Source organism: Phaseolus vulgaris, chromosome 4 (genome assembly GCF_000499845.2).
Source record: "Phaseolus vulgaris cultivar G19833 chromosome 4, P. vulgaris v2.0, whole genome shotgun sequence".
Classification (NCBI taxonomy): domain Eukaryota; kingdom Viridiplantae; phylum Streptophyta; class Magnoliopsida; order Fabales; family Fabaceae; genus Phaseolus; species Phaseolus vulgaris.
In genome coordinates this window covers 36,731,428-36,756,129 of record NC_023756.2, presented here as the reverse complement: position 1 = coordinate 36,756,129, position 24,702 = coordinate 36,731,428, and the positions used below count along the sequence as shown (strand labels likewise).

Here is a 24,702-nt window from a genome sequence, read left to right as displayed (position 1 = left end):
TCGGGTGTGATGATGTGGACAAGAGAAAGGTATGTAGTCAAGAAGTCAACGTAGTCGTTGTGTGTAAAGGCGGCGTTCTGCAACATGAATAAGCGGTTATCGCCAGGATGTGTCACCGCCAAGATGGATCATCGCCCATCGCCTAAGTAAGACATCGCCTGAAGAGTCAACCCGCATGACGTAAGCATTTCACAGAGAGGGGGCCCACACGAGGGAATAACCCTAAGTTGGGCAGCGACACTGTGGGTCCCTAGGCACAGAATAAATGATCAAGTCAAAAGGGCACGTGGTAATGCCCACGTGCTCATTAAAGGTATCCAGGAAGGCTGCATGCATGACACGTGTCCAATTAGGGCACTGGAATAGTATGATGGCGCGATAAATACAGCGCTCAAGTTAGAGCCCAAATGGGCATAAGGTTATACATTGCACTCCAGATAAGGGAAGCCATGGGCCAGATACGTTAAGATCCTAAAGATAGCGGCGCAAGGACCTTCTCCAAGGAACCCTAGATAATAACAGGCAACACAGAGGTGAACCCTAGTTTTCACTTATATATAGGGCGCAAATAAGCCCTAGAGAGGTACGTTTTTCAGTTCACAGTTACACGAGTTTTAACCTAGTTTTCCCAGATAGACAGACAGAGCAAAAACCCTAATTGTTCTTGACGGTGCATCCGCTGAGAGCACAAGACAATTAGGGTAGCACAGTTTTAGCCATACAGTTTCAGTCATTGAGATAATCATACAGTTTCTAGTTACTTTGGTGTTTCTCGCTAGCTGACTTGATCGTCGGAGTGCAAAGGGCCGCGAGGGCGCCCCTTTGTTCTTCTTTTTTCAGGTACTGACAGACGAAGCAAAACGAAGGTGCCCTAGTTCGTTGGAACAAGCCACGCACAAAGACGACCCAGGTCAACCGACCGGAAAGTCACCTTCACAAGGACTTTCACTCTCATTTTCACTTGATGGTCTAGAAGGTGAAGAATGCCTAGGTGAATTGGAATCATGCTCACTAACTACAATGCCATCATGCATATACATATTTCATTTAGAAGGGCAATTAGCAGCAATGTGACCATATCCCAAACATTTAAAACACTTTTGACTAGACGATTTAATTGGGGATTTAGGCCTAGAAGTAGATGGTTTAGGATCCTTGGGTTTGAAAGAAGAATCTTTGGAAGGAAATTTTGAAAAAGACTTTTTGTTCTTCCAAGAATTGTTGTAGTAATCATCTTTGGGAATATTTTTAAAAATATTTTTCTTTGCAAGTTGGGCTTCCACCTTCATTGCAAGATGAACTAAAGAACCCAATGATGAATACTCTTGTAACTCAACAACATCTTGAATATCCTTCCTTAGACCACTCACAAACCTAGCAATCATAGCTTCCTCACTATCCTCTAATTCAATTTTAAGCACAAGCGTTTCTAACTCTTTATAATATTCATCCACATTTAGCGTGCCTTGTTGAAACCGTTGGAGTCTCAACATGAGGTCTTTCCTAAAATGTGGGGGCACAAACCTAGCGCGCATTTGATCCTTTAAAGAGTTCCAAGAGTCCACGGGAGGACCCTTGTGATACATAATGTCCTTTACAACACCATGCCACCATTTCATGGCATAATCTACAAATTCTAAGGTGGCTAGCTTATACTTGTGTTGTTCATCTTGGACCTCATGGATCTCAAATATTTGTTCACACTTAGCCTCCAAATCTAAATATACATTAGGATCACTTGAGCCATTGAAACAAGGAAGCTTGACCGAAGGTAGCCTAGCCTTTGCATCTTGGTAGTAGCCATTGCCATAGTGAGGTCTCTCCCTTTGGTTGTGATGTCTATGTCCAAGGAATTGGGGTGGAGTCCTCTTTCTCCTATGGTCCTCTTCACGGCCTATGTCATTGGAAGAACCTCTTGTTGAAGGTCTATGTGCATGATGCTCATCATGGATAGAGTGAGATGGCCTAGCTTGTTGCACCTCCATCTTTTGCAATTTCTCTTCCAAACGCCTAATGGTGCGTTGTGCTTCATGCAATTCACCAAGGACCGAAGCTTTGGAAGGAGAATGGTGCTTGTAGGATGCATCACTTGAAAATCCAGCCATTTGCAAATAAAAACAGCAAACACACAAAAACAGAAACCAAGTCAAGAAACAAAATTAGCAAAAACAGTGAGTTTGGCAACCAAATGGCCGAAGTGAATTTGGCCAGAAAAAGAGGTCACTCTCAAAGAAATAATGTCCCTGCACCAATCTGATCTTGAGGTTTTGGAATCCTCAAATGAAATATGTCAAAGCAAGGCACACCAATCTCAAAGCCAACCACAACAAAACCAATGAAGCAATAAAGACAATCAAGAAAAGGTATAAGCAATGAAAGGCTATAACAAAAGAAATACTAGATGTATGACAAACTCAAAGATTAATGAATAAAAGACAAGCAAAAAAATAAGGAACTCAATGAAAAAGTAGGCACACAAAAGAATACCCAAAGAAAAGCACTAGAATAGATGAAGAAAACAAAAATAAGCTACTGGAAAAAAATTTTATACAAACTGTGCTTGATGTTCACTGATTTAACTGGAATGATATAGAGCGAACTGGATTATGAAATTTAAACCACAGAAACTTCAAGATGTTAAATCAACAATGGCACTGGAATTACTTAAAAACAGTAAGCCTATTAATTGAGTTAAAGTTTTCAAAATCGCTGCCAGATTACCGTATTTTTTTCGGCAGAATTGTACACTTTTTGTATTTTATTTATCATTTTTTGTGTACTTTGAATTTTTGAGTACTTCTTTTTTCTATGCTTTTATAACACTTTGAGTAACACAAATCCAGAATTTCAGAATTTTCCAGTGATTAAATCAATTGCAATAAGGAAAAACAGTAAGCACGTTTTCAGAAAAACAAAGGAATCCTAATAGGAATGAAAAACAAAATTATGAACTAGCAAAGACATAATGGAAAATTATGTATAGAACTTGTATAGGTCTAAAAGACAAGTATGAACTCAATTCTAAAACAGAAAATGCACAAAGGATCAAAAACAAACTCAGAAAATTATATGACACCAAAGCAAGAAACAAAAAAATTCAAGAAAAGTACTACAAGAAGTGATGACAATTATGGAAAAACAAGACTAAGCCAAAACTTGTATAGATTCAAAAAGGAAAATACTCAAACACATGATAGGCAACATAAAGAAAACAACAAGCAAGCTTAAAAAAAGCCTAAAAACAAAAACGTAAATTGCAAGAATTAAAGAGCTCTTGAAATAAAGTGCAACACAAAAATCCTAAGTTTGTACCCGTGCAGTTTAAGGGAGTCCCATATGATAAACCTTCTTGTTTGGTTGTTCGTATCCCAGATCCCTAAAAAAAAATACATGTAAGAAACATATATACCCAATATGTTAAATATGTTAAAGTTAGAAGTTAAAGCAGTTTTTTTACTGAATATTATTTAAAACCTTCATAAATATTATTTAATATATCATTTCGTATAATTATTGTGAAATTTTGATCATATATTACAATTAATTGTTTTTAGTATTAATTATCAATTACTCTCTCTATTTTTAAACACGTTTAAAGTTATTTCTTGTATATGGTGATAATTATATATTTTTTTCGAAAATATTTGAATTAAATAATTTTTTCATTCTGCATTAGTCTATTTGAGATGGATAGAATAGTTAATTTAATGATATATAAAGGAAAATAGTGTTTACTCCTGATGGGAGAACATTAGTAGAGTGAAGGATGTAATGATATGGATGAATTGAATGATGTGGATGAATTGAATTGGTTATGATTTCTTAAGAAATATAATTGTTGAGATATACAATGTACATGGTAGATAAGTAAAAATAATATTTATTTATGCATGATTAAAAGAAAAAAATACATGATTTTCATTTATTTATTCTTTCTTGTTGATTAAAAAAATAAATGCAATCCTAAAACAAGGTGTTAGAATGACCGCAATAATACAACAGAGAAAGGATTTTTTATATTGATTAAAAAAATCTAATTGAACTAATGTATATGATTAAAATCTAATTGAACTAATCAGAAAAAAATATTAAAAAAGTAATATACATACTATGATTTTCTTTTTTATCATTAGAAATTACATATTTGATTCAACCAAAACTAACAATTTTTTCCTTAAAAAAAATGTCCTCCACATAATTCTCACTATCAACATAATTTCCTTCCTATCTAATAATCATTAGTTCTGACTATGAACGTAATATTCTTCCTTTAGACATTTCTATTGTACATTTCTTGTTTGTTAGTTCGTATCCCAGATCCCTGTCCAGTTGTTGGGATTGCCTTCATGTCATATCAGATACATATGAGATGCTGATAACTTTGATATATACCCAATATCTTAGGGTTAGAAGTTAAAGCACTTTTTTACTGAATATTGTTTAAAACCTTCATAAATATTATTTAATACATTATACGCTTCCGTGTAATTATTGTGAAATTTCGATCATATATTACTATTAATTGTTTTTAGTATTAATTATATATTAGTCTCTCTATCTTTAAACACGTTTAAAGTTATTTCATGTTTATGGTGATAATATATTTTTTTTTTCGAAGATATTTTAATTAAATAATTTTTTCATTCAGTAAATGCATTAGTCTATTTGAGATGGATATACACTATGACAACCCGGACATAAATAAGATGAAGAAATTAAATGTATTTGATTTATAATTTTTGTCATTCTAGTTTTAAAAAGAAAGTATTCTTTTTTTTTTATAATCACTTGTGTGATTAATAACATTTTAAGAATTATGCCTTATCTTAAAAAACAAGGAATACGGGTCAGGGATTATTTTATAAAGAAAATATAATTTTTTTTTTTCGTTCAAAAAAGATTAGATGAGTAATGCATTAACTAGTTTTTTTTACTGGGACCTAATTTATTGGTTTACAGTTACTTCACAATTATATTTAAAAATTTTAAAAATAAAATTAATGACTTATGATTTTGATTTTGATTTATTTTGTCTCTTCACAATTTTAAATCTTTAATTTTAATTTAGATTATTTATTTTAGGATAAATAAATAAATAACATTTCTTTTTATTTAATATATTAACAGTTAATTTATGTCATATGATATTATGAGAAACAGTAGAGACCTTAAATTTTAGAAAATAAAAAATATTTTCTTATGTAAATCAAAATATAAAATTAACTCATTTTACAAGAATAATAACGTACTCAAGTCCATCTTCTTTGGTTGGCATAGTGTATAGTATGTACACCTATTGTGCATACCATTTTCCCTGCAGATCATACTATTGTGTATAGTATGTACACCTATTGGTACAAAGTTGAGATTTATTTACTTTGGAGGATGTGCACATAAAAGGCTAAGATCTATTATATAATTGAACCAAATATTTTTATTTTGTTATTTTCTTAATGTATCTGAAAAGTATAGTGATTAATTACTCTATCTTATTCACTCTTGCTGCATTTCACTTTATACACTTATTTCACTTCTATTCTTTTACGCATTTTAATACTCTTGTTGACACATGTTTTTTTTTTTAACTTTCATGCTAGGTTTGCTTTATTTTTATCAAACAATTCCATTTAGATATGGATAAGTCTTGGATTAACATGCCTCGAAATACATGTCAGTACATGGATGGATTGAATAAATTTTTGGACTTTGCATTTGCTAATAAGAGCGTTGAGGGTAAGATAATTTGCCATGTCCGAAATGTAATCTTAAAAAATGGCAAACTCGAGAAGCAACACATCAGCACTTGATTCTTCATCCTTTTCCAAAAGGTTATACATTCTGGCTTCTACATGGCGAGACAAGTTTTGTACAAAATACGACTGAAACACCTCCAATTTTCCAATCAAATGAGCATAAAGTTTCTGGTAATGATCCCATACGTGTCATGGTTAATGACGCATTTGGAAATTTTTTCTATGATGATAACGTGGAGGATGATGAGGATATGCATCCTAGATCAAGCGAAATGATGCCTGATGAATTGTTGAGTATCTGAAGTTTATGCATGATGGGCAACAAAGTTTGTACGAAGGATGTGGCAAGTATTCTAAACTTTCTTTATTGCTCAAATTGTACCACATCAAATGTCTATGTAGAATGACTGACAAGGCAATGTCAATGATATTGGAGTTGTTAGAAGATGCCTTTGATTATGCTAAAATTCCATGTTCCTTCTATGAAGCTAAGAAAATCATTAAGAAGCTTGGCCTTCATTACACCAAAATTGATGCTTGCCCAAATGATTGCATGTTGTACTATGGAGAAGACAAAGACAAAGAAGTTTGTAAGAAATGTAATGAATCTAGATGGAAAAGAAGAAAGAAGAACAAAACTATTGATGGTACTATGAAAAAGCAAAAGAAAGTTCCTGCTAAAGTTTTAAGATATTTTCCATTGAAGCCACGCTTACAACGAATGTTTATGTCTTCTAAAATAGCCGAGCATATGCATGGCATGCATCAGGAAGTACAAATGAAGGCATACTAAGGCATCCGAGGGATTCTGAAGCATGGAAGAACTTTGATCTAATGAATCCTCAATTTGCTTCAGATGCTCGAAATGTTAGACTTGGTTTGGCTGCTGATGGATTCAATCCATTTGGTGATTTGAGTACAAGTCATAGTACTTGGCCTATTGTACTCATACTCTACAATCTTCCTCCTTGGATGTGTATGAAGCAAAGTTCATTCATTCTTTGTGTACCGCCCTGGTAGTCAGAAGTGATGACGTGGCATCCAGCTACAGTATAGGCGTGTTGACAAGACGCCAGGTTGGCAGAAGGGAAGGAAGTCGGGGGACTCGTGTAGTCGCCAGTTATTAAGTTGGCGTGCTCCGATCTCTAGCATACTAGAACCGGCGATCACCGGGTTAAAGATGAAGTCGCCAGATGTAAACTCAGGCGACCAAGTGATTGGAGATCGCCGGAGCAAGCACATCGCCAAAGATGAAGATGGTGCAGATTATGAAGGCGGCCGGCGAGACCACAGGGAAGGTGTACGAAGGCACCCTAACTCGCCAGTTCTAGTAGAGATCGCGCTCCCAAGTTAGCTATGCACTGGGCAGCACCATGCATAAGTAACTTAGCCAAAGGAGAGTCAGAAGCAGCGCCCAAGTCAAGGAGGCTCCAGATGATGGCACGTGTACGACTGGGTGCGATCCACGTGTCCAGGTGTGTAACTGCCAGGAGAGAGAAAGTGACCAGGTATAAAAGGGTTTCCCAACGAACTTTTGAGGTACGCACGTTCAGATTGTATTCTTTACGCTTGCGAGTTCTTGAGCATAATGTGAGAGAGAACATTGCACGGTTCCTTGAGAGTTCTTGAGTGTTTGCTCTTGAAGTATTTGGTGGTTCAGTCACTGACTTGGGCGTTGGAGTGCGATCGGCCGCAGCGGCGCCGCTCTGTTCTTTTGCAGGTTCTTGAGGTGGATCGTGACGAAGGACGGAGGTTGAAGCGGTGCACACGTCGATCCATTGACGATGCAAGTTCCAACGTTTTGGTCAACAGGCAGGATCATCAGGCGCCCACCGTGGGGCCGTGTAAAACCTGTTCCCATCCACAGCGTGAGTTCTTGGAGGTTTTCGTAGTCTTCTGCGTGGTTGTGTGCTGGTGCAACCATTGTTCGCTGTTCGTTTCAGATTTTTTCGGTGATTTCGCGTTTTCCAACGTTCGTTTGGGTTGTTTTTCGGTGAAGTGAAGTTTTCTGCTGTTTACGCGAGATTTGTTCGGTGAGATTTGAGTTCTTTGGCTCGTTTGGTTTGTCGTGAGAGAAGCGGTGGTTTCTGGTGGAGTTGCAGGTTTCTTTGGAGGTTCGCGGTGTTCTTGAGTTTTCTTGCGGAGTTTCGCGCAGTTTTGACCGATTGATCGCTGAATCGATCGTCGCTGAAGGAAGTACTGCTCCTTACTCTCTGTGATTTGCTGAGTTTTCATGAGAAAAATGAGAAGCAACTGTTGAAGTCCAGTTGCGCCCGTTGCTGCTGAAGGCGCCGCCGCCATGACCATGGCGCAGATGGTAGAGATTATGCGCTCGTTGCAGGCGACTGTGGAAGCCTCGCGCATAGAACAGGCGAGAATGCATGAGGACCTGGCCGCCTCTTGGGCCAGGAATGATGAGCTCAGCAAAGTGACTGAGGAGCTGCGTCAAGCTCTTCAGGAGCAGCAAGGGCGTCCTATTGCTGAAGAGGTCGCGCCGTCAACGCCGCCTCGTGTTTTCCCCATGCCTTTCGCTCAGGCGATTACTGACACGCCTATTCCTGCGAGTGTGGTACCTGTCAAGGCTGTTTTTACCGGCGTAGAGGATCCTGAGGCTCATCTCACCACGTTCCATACGCAGATGATGCTTTCAGGAGGATCAGACGCTGTATACTGCAAGATGTTCGTGAGCACACTCTAGGGAACGGCGTTGGAATGGTTCGTGAGCCTGCCTAACGGTCACATAACCAACTTCCAACAGTTTTCCAAGATTTTCGTCGAGAAGTACATCGTGAATAAGGCCCCGCCCAGGGTGTCTTATGATTTGTTTGATATAAGGCAGTATCAGGGAGAGTCCCTTAGGGACTACCTGAATCGCTTTGGGGCGCAGATGGTCAGATCGCCGGCCAAAGATGAGGAAATGCTGGTATATGCATTTAAGAAGGGCGTGCTGCCAGGACCATTCTGCGAGGCACTGATCAGGGCTCACCCCGCCACGTTTGCTAAGGTTAGGCGACTTGCGGTGGCCCACATCGCCGATGAGAGCGAAGTCGCCGAGAAGAGAGGAAGCGTGGCTCCCGCTAGGCCACGTGCCCAGACCAGAATCCAGCCACAGAGGGTGCTGGAGACAGCGGCGGCCAGAAGGGATCAGAGGACTCGCCATCCTTATGATCCAAGGAAGAATAAGGGCAGGAGCCAAGGGCGCTAGCAACCAGCACGCCGGGAATATAATCGCCCGCCTAAGCACAAGTTTGTCATGGGATTGGCGGACCTGATCGCCATTCCCAATATATCTGCTAGGTTGAAAGCGCCAGAGAAGGAGGGCGACAAGGTGCTGGGACCAAAGCCAGATGCCTGGTGTGAGTTTCACCAAGGCTTTGGCCACACCGTGGATTCGTGTTTGGCTTTAGGATACCAGCTCGACGATCTGGTTAAGAGCGGATTCCTAAATGATTATTTGTTGGATAGAAGGACAGGGGGCGCGTCGAGCTCCCAACTAGCAGGTGGAGAAGCTCAGCAGCACGAGATGCCTACGCACGGGGAAATCCACACCATTGCGGGAGGTTTCTCAGGTGGTGGATGCACCGCATCACAGAGGAAGAGGTACGCGAGGTCTGTGATGATGGTAGATATGTTTGAAGACCACTCGCCGGAAGTGGACATTACCTTCACCAAGCAGGATCTTCGGGACGTTGTGCCTCATGACAACGATCCCATAGTCATCTCGTTGATCACAGCAGGAAGAAAGGTCCACAGGGTGCTGGTGGACCAAGGAAGCTCGGCAGACGTGATGTTCTGGTCGACTTTCACGCAGTTGGAGCTGCCCCTTGACCAGCTGAGGCCCTGTGGAGGGTGTTTGTATGGTTTCGCTGGTGACCAGGTGGAGGTCAGGGGGTACATAGAATTGAGGACTACGTTTACAGACGAGGCGGGTTCGAGAACGGAGAAAATCAAATACCTTGTTGTAAACGCTCCTTCAGCCTACAACATCCTGTTGGGAAGGCCCACGCTCAATCGGATAGGCGCTATACCGTCGACTCGGCACATGAAGGTGAAGTTGCCGTCTATGGAGGGGGTGGTGATCACCATCAAATCCGACCAGAAAGAAGCGAAGAAGTGCTATGAGAATAGCCTGAAAAACAAAAGATCGGTGAGTTACGTGACAACCACCCCGCCTTCTGGTGTGAAGCCCAGATCGACGGTAGTAGAAGAGATCGCCGGAAGAGACGTGGAGATGGTGGATGCTGAGCTAGGGGAGGGGAATGCTGGTCTGGAGGAAGAAGAGGTAAGGAATCGCCCTTTGGAAGCGAGAGAACTGAGAATCGCCAGGGCAGTGATCGCCAGAGAAACCAGACCAAAACCCGTCGAGCAGTGGCTCGAGAGAGAGGTCGGGGTAAAGATCTTCAAGCTGGGAAGATCTCTGGAGGTCGAGCTTCAGGACCAGATTGCTAAGGTGATAGAACGGCATCTGGATGCCTTGCATGGTCCGCTTCGGACATGCCCGGGATCGATCCCGATTTCTTGTGCCATCATCTGGTGATGGACAACTTGGTGAGACTGGTGCGACAAAGAAGAAGAAAGTTCAACGAAGAGAGGAGGCAGGCGATTAGAGATGAAACACAGAAACTCCTCGCTGCAGGCCACATCAGGGAAGTTCAGTACCCTGAATGGCTGGCAAATGTCGTGCTGGTGAAGAAGAGTAATGGGAAATGGCGCATGTGCGTCGACTTCACTGATCTGAACAAGGCTTGCCCAAAGGATTCATATCCTTTACCAAGCATAGACGCCCTGGTGGATAGTGCTGCAGGGTGTAAGTTGTTGAGCTTCCTGGATGCCTTCTCGGGGTAGAATCAGATCAAGATGCATCCCATGGATGAAGAGAAGACTGCCTTCATGACCGAGAGATCGTGCTATTGCTACAAGGTGATGCCATTTGGGCTGAAGAATGCGGGGGCCACGTACCAGAGGTTGATGACATGGTCGTGACCTCGCCAGAGAAAAGGAAGCACGTTGCAGACTTGGAGGAATTGTTCACGACGATCGCCAAGTTCAGGCTGAAGCTGAATCCAGAGAAATGCATCTTTGGCGTGGAGGCTGGAAAATTCCTGGGATTCCTCTTAACGGAAAGAGGAATAGAGGCCAACCCGGACAAGTGTGCCGCCATCATGGCGATGAGGAGCCCAACCACTGTGAAAGAAGTACAATAGTTAACAGGTCGGATGGCAGCCCTGTCTCGCTTCGTGTCAGCTAGCGGAGAGAAGGGACATCCCTACTTCCAGTGCTTAAGGCGCAATAACAAGTTTGCCTGGACGAAGGAGTGTGAGGAAGCCTTCGTCAGGCTCAAGGAGTATTTGGTGACCCCGCCGGTTCTGTGCAAACCACTGGTGGGAACCCCTCTCAGGTTGTATTTTGCTGTAACTGAGAGGGCGGTAAGTGCGGTGCTCGCCCAGGACCAAGATCAGGCTCAGAAGCCTATTTATTTTGTTAGTAAGGTGTTGCAGGGCCCGGAAACGAGATATCAGGCCCTGGAGAAGGCTGCGCTGGCTATGGTGTTTTCGGCGAGGAGGTTGCGCCACTATTTTCATAGCTTCACGATACTTGTGATGATTGACTTGCCCATCCAGAAGGTGTTGAAGAAGCCTGACGTTTCTGGGAGGATGGTGAAGTGGGCGGTAGAACTGTCGGAGTTTGACATTAAGTATGAGCCCCGAGGTCCGATTAAGGGGCAAATTTTCCTAGATTTCGTGGTCGAGCTCTCGTCTGAGGCGACACGAGTTGAAGGGGACGATTTCCGTTCGGTGCTCTCGGTGGATGGATCGTCGAACCAGCAGGGTAGCGGTGCTGGAGTCATCTTGGAAGGACCCAACGGCGTGCTGATCGAACAATCTTTGAGGTTTGCCTTCAAAGCCAGCAACAATCAAGCAGAATATGAGGCGCTGATCGCCGGGATCTTGCTGGCAAAAGAGATGGGAGCGAGGGTATTGATGGCCAAGAGTGACTCGCTGCTAGTCACGGGGCAAGTAACAGGCGAGTTCCAGGCCAAAGATCCACAAATGGCGGCTTACCTAGAGTATGTGCAGGAATTGAAGAGTTCCTTTGCCTCCTTTGAAGTGGTGCATGTGCCCAGAGAGCAGAATGCCCGAGCTGACTTGCTAGCCAAGCTCGCCAGTTCAGGCAAGGGGGGTAGGCAGAGGACGGTGATTCAAGAAACTCTGAAGACGCCGAGGGCATTTGTAGCAGATCACCTGGTTCTTCAGATAAGCAGGGCGACGGAAAAAGCGGCAAGAAGTCACAGGTCTTTGACGCAAGAAACGTTGAGATCGCCGAGAATTAGAGCGTGTCGGGGAGAGAGGGTGAAGATGACGCAGGTCTGTGCTACCAATGGGCCAGACACCTGGATAACACAGTACAAGCGGTGCCTGGCAGATGGCCTTCTCCCGCTGGATCCGACAGAGGCTAGGAAGGTAAAGAAAAATTCTAGCAAGTACACATTGATTGATGGCGATCTGTACAGGTTTGGGTTCACTCACCCACTCCTGGAATGTGTACATGGCGAGAAGTGCACGAGAATCATGGCAGAGCTCCACGAAGGAATATGCGGAAGCCACGTCGGGGGTCGAGCTCTGGCCGCGAGGACTCTCCGTGCAGGTTACTACTGGCCAACGATGAGAGAAGATTGTAAGAGATATGCACAGTGTTGCAAACAATGCCAACAGCACGCCGATTGGCACAAGGCGCCTCCCGAGGAGTTGAAATCGACTTACAGCCCTTGGCCGTTTCACACTTGGGGAATCGACATTCTGGGACCATTCCCGCTGGCGATCAGGCAGATGAAGTACTTGGTGGTGGCGATTGAGTATTTCACCAAGTGGATCGAAGCAGAACCAGTGGCCCAGATCACCGCACACAAGATCGAAGGTTTCTTGTGGAAGAACATTGTGTGCCGGTTTGGTGTGCCCAAGCGCCTGGTGTCGGACAATGGGACTCAGTTTGCAAGCCACCTGTTGAAGAAGCTGTGCGAAGGGGTGGGAATTCAACAAGTGTTTGCATCCGTCGAGCACCCTTAGACAAATGGCCAAGTAGAGTCAGCTAATCGGGTGTTGCTGAGAGGGTTGAAGAGAAGGCTAGAGAAAGCCAAAGGAAGCTGGGCTGAGGAGGTACCCCGTATAGTCTGGGCGTACCACACCACTGAGCAGTCAGGAACCCATGAGACCCCGTTCAGCTTGGTCTATGGATGCGACGCAATGATTCCAGTGGAGATCCAGGAGAGCTCGCCGAGATTCCAGAACTTCGTAGAGGAAGACTCGAATGAGGAGAGAAGGTTGAACCTGGATCTACTGGATGAAGTCAGGGAAGAGGCGAGATTGAAGGCTGAAGCGGTGAAGAGAAGGATTGAACGAAGATATAACTCGAAGGTGATGCCGAGACAGTTCAGAGAAGGCGACTTGGTGATGAGGAAAGCCCACCAGTACGAGATGGAGAATAAACTGTCGCCCAAGTGGACGGGACTGTTCAGAATAACCGAGGCGCTCGGGAACGGCGCCTACCGCTTAGAGACATTGGAAGGAGGGGCGATTCCTCGCACTTGGAACGCCACGCACCTGACGTTGTATTACAGTTAAGAAGCTTTGTAAGTAAAGACAAACACGAAATTATATTACAATGTCTCTGTTAAAACAGTTTGAAGGGGGCACTCTTTTTTCCCTAAGGAGGGTTTTTAACGAGGCCACCCAATAAAGAAGAGTTTTCGAAGCTCAAAGTCGTTTTAGATTGCATGATTGTTGTTTTCAGAAAGTTTTGAAGAAAGACCTTGTCACTTATATGTGATTTAAGGCAAGTAAAGATATATTGCACGCTTTCTAAAGGGTTTTAAGTCCTCATCGTCTTTCGGCGATTGGAGGCACCAGTTAAAGTTTAAGTCCTCATCGTCTTTCGGCGATCGGAGGCACCAGTTAAAGTTAAAGTCCTCATCGTCTTTCGGCGATCGGAGGCACCAGTTAAAAGACCTCAACGCCCACGCGCGTTCTGAGGCGAGATAAAGACCTCCTCGCCGTCAAGCGAGCGCAGGCGAGGAAGAGCAAAAAGTCCTCAGTGTTTCTGGGGGCGAGAAGATGTAACCCCTGGGGCAATGTAGAGGCACCAGTGAAAAGTCCTCAGTGTTTCTGGGGGCGAGAAGATGTAACCCCTGGGGCAATGTAGAGGCACCAGCAAAAAGTCCTCAGTGTTTCCGAGGGTAGAGGAGATGTAACCCCCGGGGCAACGTAGAGGCAAGTTAAAGACCTTCTCGCCTATGAGCGAGTTCAGGCGAGTTAAAGACCTTCTCGCCGATGAGCGAGTTTAGGCAAGATAAAATCCTTCTCGTCTCGAACGAGTTCAGGTATGGTGTAAAGGGTGGAAGAAGTGTGGAGGATGGCTAAGGTAGGTTCGAAGAGAACGCCTAGCCACCCGGTCTCTTGTTCTGAAGCTCAAGGAGGTAGAGAAGGATTCGAAAGGCGCCTCTACCCCCAGATGAAGGAACAATGGCCAAGTTGTGGAGCCAGAAAGAAGCTGATATCGCCAAGAGTCTTTGGCGACCAGGAAAAGTTCAAACAGTGGCGGGAAAGTTAAAGACCTGTTTTGATGAAGCAGATCGGGTAAAGTAATGTCTTAAGCCATTAGTTGAGTTAAAGTTCGTTGTTTGAAGAGTGATTTTACGCTAAGGTTCGTTATCTTAAGATTACAAGTTGTTGGAGTGATTGTTGTTCGAAATCGAAGTGGTTCGAAGCAGTTAAGTATAAGATCGTGCCTACGAAATCGCTAAGTTAATTTCTTGAAGCAAATTGTGCAAGGGAAGTTAAAGCAGCCAAAGAAGTTGCAAGAGGAAATACAGAGATTTTATCATTAAAGTAAACGTCAGTTTAAGGCACGTGTACAGGAAAATATAAAGTTTATTACAATTGTATGCAAGGTGAAAGCATAAAGGTAGTGGATGGAGGAAATTGATCAGTCTTCAGCGGGAACCACCTTCCCATCCACCACCTCGTTGTTAAGGGACACCATGCTAAGATCCAGATCGGGGAACAAGCAGGCAAACTGTTCCCGTGCGGCCTCGAATCCAGCAGCAAGAATTTGGGCAGAACTCAGATTAAGCTCTTCGATCTATTTCTTGAGTTCTTCAGCTTCTTTCTTCAGCCCCTCGTTCTGCTGCTCCAGCTCTTCAGCTTGCTTCTTGAGTTTTTCGATGGTTTCCTGAGCTTGAAGAAGGTCTTCAGCAACCTTCTTGGATTCTGCCTGCACCTGGCCCAGCTCAGCAGCGATCTTCCCCTTCTCTTTGTTGGCTTCAGCAAGCTTCGCCATGGTGTCGTCCCTTTCTTTTTCCACCGCTCCCAGGAAGACCTGCCGATCGGCTGACCTTTGCTCCAGTTTCTTCACCTTGGCGGCGTCAGTTTTTATCAAGGCCTCCAGGTCAGCCACTTTGACGTGATAAGGCACCAGCTTGCTCTCTAGCTCAATCTTCTCTTGAGCCAGGAGCTGTACCTTATGGCGGAGATCGGTGGCCTCCTTGCGCGCCACCCGGATCTCGGTGCTCATTGCATCTTCTACTCGGGAGTGTTCAATCTCGGCGAGTGTCAGATTGAAGGATAACTTCTCCACCTCAACCCTTATAGTGCTATTCTCAGTTCGAAGGGTGAAGAGGTCATCCTGGAGCTTCCTGGTGGAGCTCTCCACAGCTCTAGATATAATGGCGGGGAAGTCCTCCGCCATCATCTTTAGCTTTGCTGAGAAGGGCTCCCACATCCTCGTGACCTCAAGAGAGAGGTTTGTTGGTGGAGGCACCGGGTGGGCTCGTTGTTGGTTTTCGCCGCCACCTTCTTGAATTGGTTGTTCAGCGGGTGCTTCTTGGCGTGGTGGCGACGTCGGGGATTCAATAATCAGAATTGGAGAGTTATGGGCAACCTCATCCCCGATTGGAGCAACGTCTGCGGTTGAGGCATTTGAAGGAGGACCCCCTCCAGCTGTTACATAAGGCGTGGAGGCGCTCGGGGGGTCCTCCATGAAGTTTGGCTCGGGGGCCTCAATCGCAGGTGGCGCAGACGCCAATGGAATTGCTTGGACTGGTGAGACAGGAGCTGGTGGGGGTGGCAATGTTGGAGGAGGAGCAGGTGTAGATGGTGGTGTTGATGTTGGAAGAGGGGGTGGAGCAGGTGGTGAAGAAGGTGCCACCCTCTTCCTCTTCGTGACGAGGCCATCTTCAGTTGCCTCGTCGTCTTCCTCTTCCTCCTCGTGGAATACTTGAGGGGCTTTCCTCTTGGGTTTCCTGAGGACAAGCTTTTTGCGTTGATTGGCGGGTTGGACATCGGGAGGAGTTGGGCCTTTTGGTGGCGATTGGCCCTGTGCGGCGGCGATCTCCACCACCGAGTTTGGCACGGTTTGGGAACCCGATGCCAACCCGTGGGTTCGGGCGAGCGCCCTCAGTTCAGCGAGCTTGCCCTGGCCCAACATATTATCTGCATAGAGCAAAAATGCATGGGTTAGCTCAGAGAGAAAATAAATGCATAAGGCAGTATGCAGTAAAGCAGATAAATGGTGCAGAAAAATAAAACCAAAGTCTTGCGCACAACGCACAAGACGCCCAGAAATAGTTAACAGAGGTAATGTTAGAATAAAGACTTAGACGTTCTAACCTATGCGAATTTCGAGTTGGTCCTCGAAGAACTGGAAGCAGATGAGCGTGGTGGTGAGGAAGGTGATGTTGGCATCTGCCACGCTCTTCCAGAAGAAGCAGAGGTCTCTGTCCAAGGCACCCATGCTATAAGGACTTCTTGGCCTCCTGAAGCTACTCTTGGACTCTTTGTTCCCCTTGTTTACCCAATACAAGGGGAAACCGTCGAGCAGAGAGGCGTCCTTCTCATTAGGGTGCACCTGGACGAACTTGCCCTTCCAGTCTTTGTAGGATTGCTGGAAGATAGAGAGGATCGACCTCCCAGCAATCCCGTTCAAGCTTACCCATAAGCGATCTCCCGGGTGCTTGGCTTCAAAGAGAAATAAGAAAACGTCCACTGACGCTGGCAGCCCCAAGTGGTCGCACATTATTTGAAAAGCCCGTACGAACGCCTAGCTGTTGGGATGGAGCTGGGCGGCGGCGATATCGAACTCGGTGAGAAGCTCCCTTTCAAAATGGGTGAAGGGAAACCTAAGTTTCACCTTCTTGAACAGGGTGGTGTAGATGAGGCAGAACAACCCGCCGGTGTTCCCCTTATCGTCAACACACACCGGCATGTCGGGAGGGCAAGGTAGCATCGTCATCTTTTCGTCGTGCTCCTTATGGAATGATTGGTGAGGCTCGTCCCCTTTCTTCAATCGCAGAACTGCCCCAGCAGAGTTTACAGAAGATGTTTCCCTCAACAAAGTCAAGGTGGCCCATGGGTACAGTTTTTTGAAGTCTGGGGAGGAAACAGAGGCTCCTCCGGCGACAGGGGGAGTGGCCTGAGCCAAGTTGGGGCGAGAGGGTGCAGGCCTCTCAGCCTGAGAAGACGAAGCACCACGTGCTCGCGGTGGGTCGTGTGCTTGTGAGGAGGGGTTTCGTGATGAAGGAGGAGGATTTGGGGTGATCTTTGAGCGAGTCATTGCGGAAGCTGCGGAGGAAAAAGAAAAGGAAAAATGATCAGGGTTCGCAGAGGCTGACTCGATCATGAGAAAAGGGTGAAAAACGAACGAACGTAGGTTCATTGTGACGCTGACGGAGCCCTAAGTTACGAGAAAGGAGAAATGGAGAAAACAACCCACAACGTATGCACCAGACAGTTAAAGGATGATGCGAATCGGTTAAAATGCAGGAAAAATCAGCAGAAAGTTGGTGAAGGAAGAGCGATGAAGGAAGTTGGTGATTCGGGAAGTTGAGGAACGTTGAGAACTTTTTTGCAGAAGAGAGTTGGAGCGTCTGAGAATACGAAGAAAGTGATGGAACAGTGGAGCGAAATGGGTTTAAGGGTTTTTCGAAGTGGGTTTGGGAAGCGCAAACATTAACTGAAGGTAACCGTTGATGAAGCCACGTGTCGAACGATGGGGAAATGTTTGGTGGAGCGTCAGAGGAGCAGAAAGTACAACCGCTTGGAATTCTGCGCCAGTGCCACGTAGATGACGTGACTCCTTCAGTCCTTTCGCTGGACAAGTCTTCGCTTAAGACTGGGGGGCTTGTGTACCGCCCTGGTAGTCGGAAGTGATGACGTGGCATCCAGCTACAGTATAGGCGTGTTGACAAGACGCCAGGTTGGCAGAAGGGAAGGAAGTCGAGGGACTCGTGTAGTCGCCAGTTATTAAGTTGGCGTGCTCCGATCTCCAGCATACCAGAACCGGCGATCACCGGGTTAAAGATGAAGTCGCCAGATGTAAACTCAGGCGACCAAGTGATTGGAGATCGCCGGAGCAAGCACATCGCCAAAGATGAAGATGGTGCAGATTATGAAGGCGGCCGGCGAGACCACAGGGAAGGTGTACGAAGGCACCCTAACTCGCCAGTTCTAGTAGAGATCGCGCTCCCAAGTTAGCTATGCACTGGGCAGCACCATGCATAAGTAACTTAGCCAAAGGAGAGTCAGAAGCAGCGCCCAAGTCAAGGAGGCTCCAGATGATGGCACGTGTACGACTGGGTGCGATCCACGTGTCCAGGTGTGTAACTGCCAGGAGAGAGAAAGTGACCAGGTATAAAAGGGTTTCCCAACGAACTTCTGAGGTACGCACGTTCAGATTGTATTCTTTACGCTTGCGAGTTCTTGAGCATACTGTGAGAGAGAACATTGCACGGTTCCTTGAGAGTTCTTGAGTGTTTGCTCTTGAAGTATTTGGTGGTTCAGTCATTGACTTGGGCGTTGGAGTCGATCGGCCGCAGCGGCGCCGCTCTGTTCTTTTGCAGGTTCTTGAGGTGGATCGTGACGAAGGACGGAGGTTGAAACGGTGCACACGTCGATCCATTGACGAGGCAAGTTCCAACGTTTTGGTCAACAGGCAGGATCACTTTCCATGATCATTCCTGCTAAAAGAGCACCAGGAAATGATATTGATGTATATTTAAGGCGATTAATTGAAGAATTAAAAGAGCTATGGAACAATAGAGTTAAAACTTTTGATTCATATAGCAATGAAGTGTTTAATATGCATGCAGCTATATTGTGGACCATTAGTGATTTTCCTGGTCTTGAAACCTTATCTGGGTGGAATACACATACTGGGTTGGCTTGTCCTAGGTGTAATTTTGACACTACTCCTAAGAAGATTCAGGGTAAATTTTGTTTCATGAATCATCGACGTTGGTTAAATGCAAGACACAAATTTAGATTAGCCCGCATTCATTTTGATGGAAGTGTGGAAAATAGAAATCCTCCTTTGACAATATCAGGAATAGATGTCTTAAGACAAGTTGAGAATGTCAATATTATATTTGGGAAAGAACCAGAAGTTGAGGAACTGGGGAAAAGACAACGCAGAGATCACCAAGCTATTGATGGCCCTCTACAATGGCGAAAAAAAAGTATATTTTTTGAACTTCCTTATTGGGTAAACAATTTATTGCACCATAATCTAGATGTTATGCACATTGAAAAAAATGTATGTGATAATGTGGTGTATACATTATTGAACCAAGGAAAAAAAATCAAAAGATAACCTAAAGGCACGAAAGGACTTAAAAGATTGGGGTGTTAGACCTGATCTTTGGCCTGATGAAAATAATAAATATCTTCCTGCTATATATACATTGACAAAAGAAAATAAGCATACATTTCTGACAACACTAAAGAACATCACTGTTCCAGATGGCTACTCAAGTAACATTAGTAGATGTGTTGATGTCAAACAATGTAAGCTTGGAGGATTGAAAAGTCATGATTCACATGTTTTGATGGAGCAACTTCTACCTTTAGCAATGAGAAAGACACTCCCTAAGGAAGTGTGCTATGTTTTGATTGATTTGTGTTCATTTTTTAGAAACTTATGCAGTAAAGTTTTAAAAGTGGATGAACTTAACCAACTGCAAAATAGAGTTGTTCTCACATTATGTCACATGGAGATATTATTTCCTCCTGCATTTTTTACAATCATGGTTCATTTGATTGTGCATTTGGTGGAAGATGTCGAGCTTGGAGGACCTGTCTAGTATAGATGGATGTATCCCATTAAGAGATATTTAGGAAAGTTGAATTCTTATGTGCGTAACAAGGCACAACCAGAAGGCTCAATAGCTGAAGGCTACATGGCTGAAGAGTCTTTAACATTTTGTTCAAGATATTTAAATGAAATTGAGACTGTATTTAATCGAATAAGGCGTGTTAATGATGAACCAGACACTATATCATCTAGTGCAAGCACTTTGTTTCCACCTGTTGGAAAACCAATTGGGTCTTTTACTTACTTCTCTTTATCAGCAAAGGAAAAGTTACAAGCACATCGTCATATATTGACTAATTGTGCCCAAGTTGACCCTTTCCTTCAGTAAGTACTTTGACTTTATAACTTATTATGATTCATCTGCAATTGAACACTAACCATGTAATTATTATTTATTTAATTTAGAGAATTTAGAGACATTATACGAAGACAATTAAGAAGTCGTACATGGTCATCCTCTGTGATAGATAAGAGGGTTCATAGAGAATTTGCAGAATGGTTTTCTCGTCGTGTATGTATAATTTATATTGTTGACTTTTGATTATATTGAATATAAAGAATTGTTTTGATCATATTTTCCTCTTTTTTAGATAAGAAATGAGTTGAATGGACCTCACTCAGATGATTTAAAGTTCTTAGCTATGGGACCAATTGATTGTGCAAAACGTTACAATGCTTACAATAAAATGGCTTCAAGTTCCGTACATTGGAGAGAGATGAAGGACTTAAAACACAAAACAGTGGGATATTTGGTACTTTTGGGACAAAGAGTTATGCAAGTAGCATCGACAATCAAATGCAATTTGGGGGTGTGCCTTATTATGGAAAATTGGTAGGCATAATTGAGATAAACTATAATGGTCGATTTTCTGTTACTTTGTTCAAATGTATGTGGGCTAATACAACTACTTCTAGAGGGATTATGACAGATGATCTTGGATTTACACTAGTAAACTTTACACGTTTGATACACATTGGTGATAATGATGATGATGAACCATACATCCAAGCTAAAGAAGCACAAATGGTTTATTATGTAGTGGATGAATTAGCTAAAGATTGGAGCATTCCTGTGCATCTAAAGCCACGAGACTTATATGACATGGGAGAAGATAATGATGTCACTTTTCATGAATGTGAAGCATTTGTACAAAACAATTTTGAAACTTTATTTGTCAATGGAGAAGGGAGTATATCGTTAACAAGGTCCTATTTTTAATTGAACACTTGTATATTATTTTTGTTTAAATTATCATCCTTATTACTTATACATTATTGTTTATACATGCATTATATTATGATTTATTGAATTTCTATTTTGACTTGTATTAATGTTATTATTTCAAGAATACCTGAAGATGAAGAAAATGTCCATCAAGAAGACTAGAGCAACAGAACATGATACTCTCAATAACACTTTTGACCAACTTGCAGCCCTTAATAACTCAAGTAAGTTCATACACAACTTCCATTTAGTGAGATGTTTGTACTTATATTTTAATTTGGAATTCTCTTTAAAAAATATATTATTTTTCACATGTATTCATTTAATTATTATGCAGCACCTCATGTGAGTTCTCATCCTATAGAGAATAATAATAAGAAGCCTCCTCCCCCACATGCACCTCATAGGTTGATTTCTACTACTAAGAACAATTCTGCACCTGAATTTCAATTTGATAATACAAATGAATCTGTCCATGAATCTACATCTGAACCTACACCAAGCTTACAATCTGATGAAGAAAGGGAAGAAAATGTGGGTATTGAGATGCAAAGTGAACAATCAAAGCAAGTATCACGTAAAAGATCATTGCTTGTTGATGTCATTGGTAAGCTTGAATCAATACATTGCAAACTCACATTGTATTTGTTTTTTATGTTCGCCCTCTTAAACTAATAATAATTTTGACAGATAGTGAAGGCAAAAAGGTTAGGAAACAATTAACAGCAAATGATGTCTGGTTTTTATCTGTTGGTGAGAGGATTCTTGTTAACTGGAATAACGAGAACCAACCAGTTGATGACAGTGGAACATTGTTGAATAGGTTTTTAGGTCATGTTGCAAGAAATGTTAATGCATTTCCTATTATCTATCAAAGTTGGATGAAGATTCCCAAAGATTACAAAGAAGATATACTTAAGAAAACCATTCAAGTAATTACTTTTGGATTTTTCTGTGTTTTAATTGATATTATATTGAAATTATCTTAAATTTACTTGTGTAATAATTTTGAAGGCTAAGTTTGAAGTTGACTCTGATGTTCATGTAAGATATATCTTCAAATCACTTAACACAAAGTGGACTGAGTATAGGCAACAACTATGGCAACAAAGAAATGATGGAACAGACAATAGAGATGAAATTATTGCAATGTGTCCAGAAGTAATGAATAAAGACCATTGGGCTTCTTTTGTTCACTACCGTTTAAATTCAAGGACAAAGGTAATAAAAACTACTTTATTCTTTAAAGTGTTGATTTATTTATATTTAGTTCTTTTACTACATGTATGCTTAGGAAATTACCAAAAAGAACAAGGATAATAGAAAGAAGCAAACAGTTCCTCATACTGGTGGATCCAAGAGCATTGCACGGAAGAAAGATGAGATGGTAACTTGATTCTCCTATAATTTTTATTATATCATATATCATGATTCATATACTTTTATTACATTTTATAGGAGAAAGAGCTTGGTCGCAAAGTTAGTAGGGGAGAAGTATGGGTAGCAACACATAAACATGCTAACAGAGAATTTGTGAATGATGGGGCAAGAGAGATTGGGGTAAGTATCATTTTTGTAAAGATGAAAACTCAACCAAATTGGATGTGAGCTTCATTTATAACTTTTTTCATTATTTGTAGGAAAAGATTCAAGCATATGAGTCAAATACATCTTCCCTCTCACATGATATATCAATTGATGATTCACTAGCTCATGCCTTTGGAAGTGAAGAACATTGTGGTCGTGTTCGAGGGATGGGATTGGGACCTTGCCCTTCTCATGTGTTTGGATATACTAGAAATTCTCGCACTGGGATATCTTCAACTACTTATAGAGAATTGGAGAATCAGGTTTTTGAACATGCATTTTCTTATGTAGCAATTTTTTAATGTATATGGTTTTCTCACTCTTTTTCATGATAAATTGTGTTTTAATATAGGTTATTGCATTAAAGTCACAATTGGATGAACAAAATAAAAGATATGAAGAACGTGAAAAAAGATATGAAGAACATGAAAAAAGATTTGAGATAATGATGAATTTTTTCTTTCAAAGTTATCAAGGTCAATTGCCTCCTAAGTTGACTATGTTCAATCGTTCATCGGTAATGTTTAAAAAATTTAAATAACTTGTTTTATTTTTCAGATTTACATTTCTAATTGTGATATATGTTTATATTGTAGGTGTTTGATCAAGGAAGTGTGCCAAAAAATTAGGAAGGCAAAACCAAAACCATAATAATAATGCACCAAACACACTCATTCAACAAATAAAGAATTCATGTGGGATTAGAAAGTGATCAAAATCGATCCTGCAGTCATATACTGGTTTTCTCTTGTTCATTAATGAGTTTAAATTTTGTGGAAAAAATGAAAATTTTGTTGGATTACTTCTTATTTGCTTTAACTTGTTTTTTTTTTAATTGGTGTCTTGATCCGTTGATGTGTTTGATGTTGATTTATAGTCTTTTTAATTTTTTTTTGTTGGATTTGAAAGCTTGGTGGTAGTGTTATGTTTAGGTGTTTTCTTTGTTTTTATGTTGGCTGATTCTGGCAAGGTTGAATATTTCTTTTGGTAGTGTTATGTTTAGGTGTTTTCCTTGTTTTTGTGTTGGCTAGTTTTGACAAGGTTGTTGGATCTTTCTTTTGAGTAGTGTATGAAAATGATTAAGAATGGATGAAAAACTAATTAATGTTTGTGTGGTGTGATAGAGAAAAGAAGGAGAGAGAGAAAGAGAGTGAGAGAAAGAAAGGTACAACTAGCTAACTTGTACTGAGCCAGCTAGCTAACTTGGGTAGTCCCACCATATGTGTAACCTCTTTTTTTTTTTTTTTCAACAAAGCTAGTTTAAATTGTTAAAGATTCTTTGTCCAGGTGATAGAATCATTCTTGGATTAAAGAAAATATACAAATATAATTAAATTTTATCAACTAATTTTATGAAACATTTTGAATTTAATAGGTAATGAACATTGGTCTCTCTTATAAACTCTGGCTGAAGAACATGTGTTTCACGTCATCCTCACCATGTGTTTCACTTCGTTAACCATGTGTTTCATATTCACTCCACAAATCACGTTAACTTCATATTCACTTCACAAATCATGTCCAATTTCAGATTCACTCCACAAATTTCAAATAATAATGAAAATTTTCATTTTTATTAAATAATAATAAGAAGAATATTGAATATGAATTTTCTCATAAACTTATATAAACCTTATATTTTACGGAGGTTTTGAAACCCATGGTATTTTGTGGAGGTTTTGAAACCCATGGTATTTTACGGAGGTTTTGAAACCCATGGTATTTTCCGTTCTAAAACCTGTGGTATTTTATGGAGGTTTTGAAACCTGTGGTATTTTACGGAGGTTTTGAAACCCATGGTATTTTACGGAGGTTCTTAAACCCATGTTATTTAACAAGAGTTTTGAAAGGCTTTTCCTGAGGTTTAAAAAAACCCTGGGGAACACATTTGATGGAGATGAAGCTCAAGAGGACATGGAGGCCAATCAACAAGATCAAGAAGAGGTAGAGGCACAAATGGAGGACGCCCATGGAGGTCAAAGCTCACCTCAAAGGCTT

General features: G+C 42.0%; 1 protein-coding gene and 2 long non-coding RNA genes across 3 annotated transcripts; all 3 read left to right on the top strand.

Annotated features, from left to right (window-relative positions):
- Positions 1 to 6,156: 6,156 nt before the first annotated feature.
- LOC137838751 (uncharacterized) lies at positions 6,157 to 19,881 on the top strand. The gene is made up of 4 exons (XM_068647978.1): positions 6,157 to 6,511; positions 6,610 to 6,695; positions 18,735 to 19,283; positions 19,372 to 19,881. The coding sequence occupies exons 1-4, from the start codon at positions 6,157 to 6,159 to the stop codon at positions 19,879 to 19,881; spliced, it is 1,500 nt and encodes a 499-aa protein (XP_068504079.1).
- Positions 19,882 to 19,939: 58 nt separating this feature from the next.
- LOC137836496 (uncharacterized) lies at positions 19,940 to 20,561 on the top strand. The gene is made up of 3 exons (XR_011085308.1): positions 19,940 to 20,216; positions 20,307 to 20,403; positions 20,483 to 20,561. It is a non-coding gene; the product is annotated as an uncharacterized lncRNA (long non-coding RNA).
- Positions 20,562 to 20,712: 151 nt separating this feature from the next.
- Positions 20,713 to 21,661, top strand: LOC137836495 (uncharacterized). Its single transcript, XR_011085307.1, has 3 exons — positions 20,713 to 21,098; positions 21,240 to 21,341; positions 21,455 to 21,661. It is a non-coding gene; the product is annotated as an uncharacterized lncRNA (long non-coding RNA).
- The last annotated feature ends 3,041 nt before the right edge of the window (positions 21,662 to 24,702 follow it).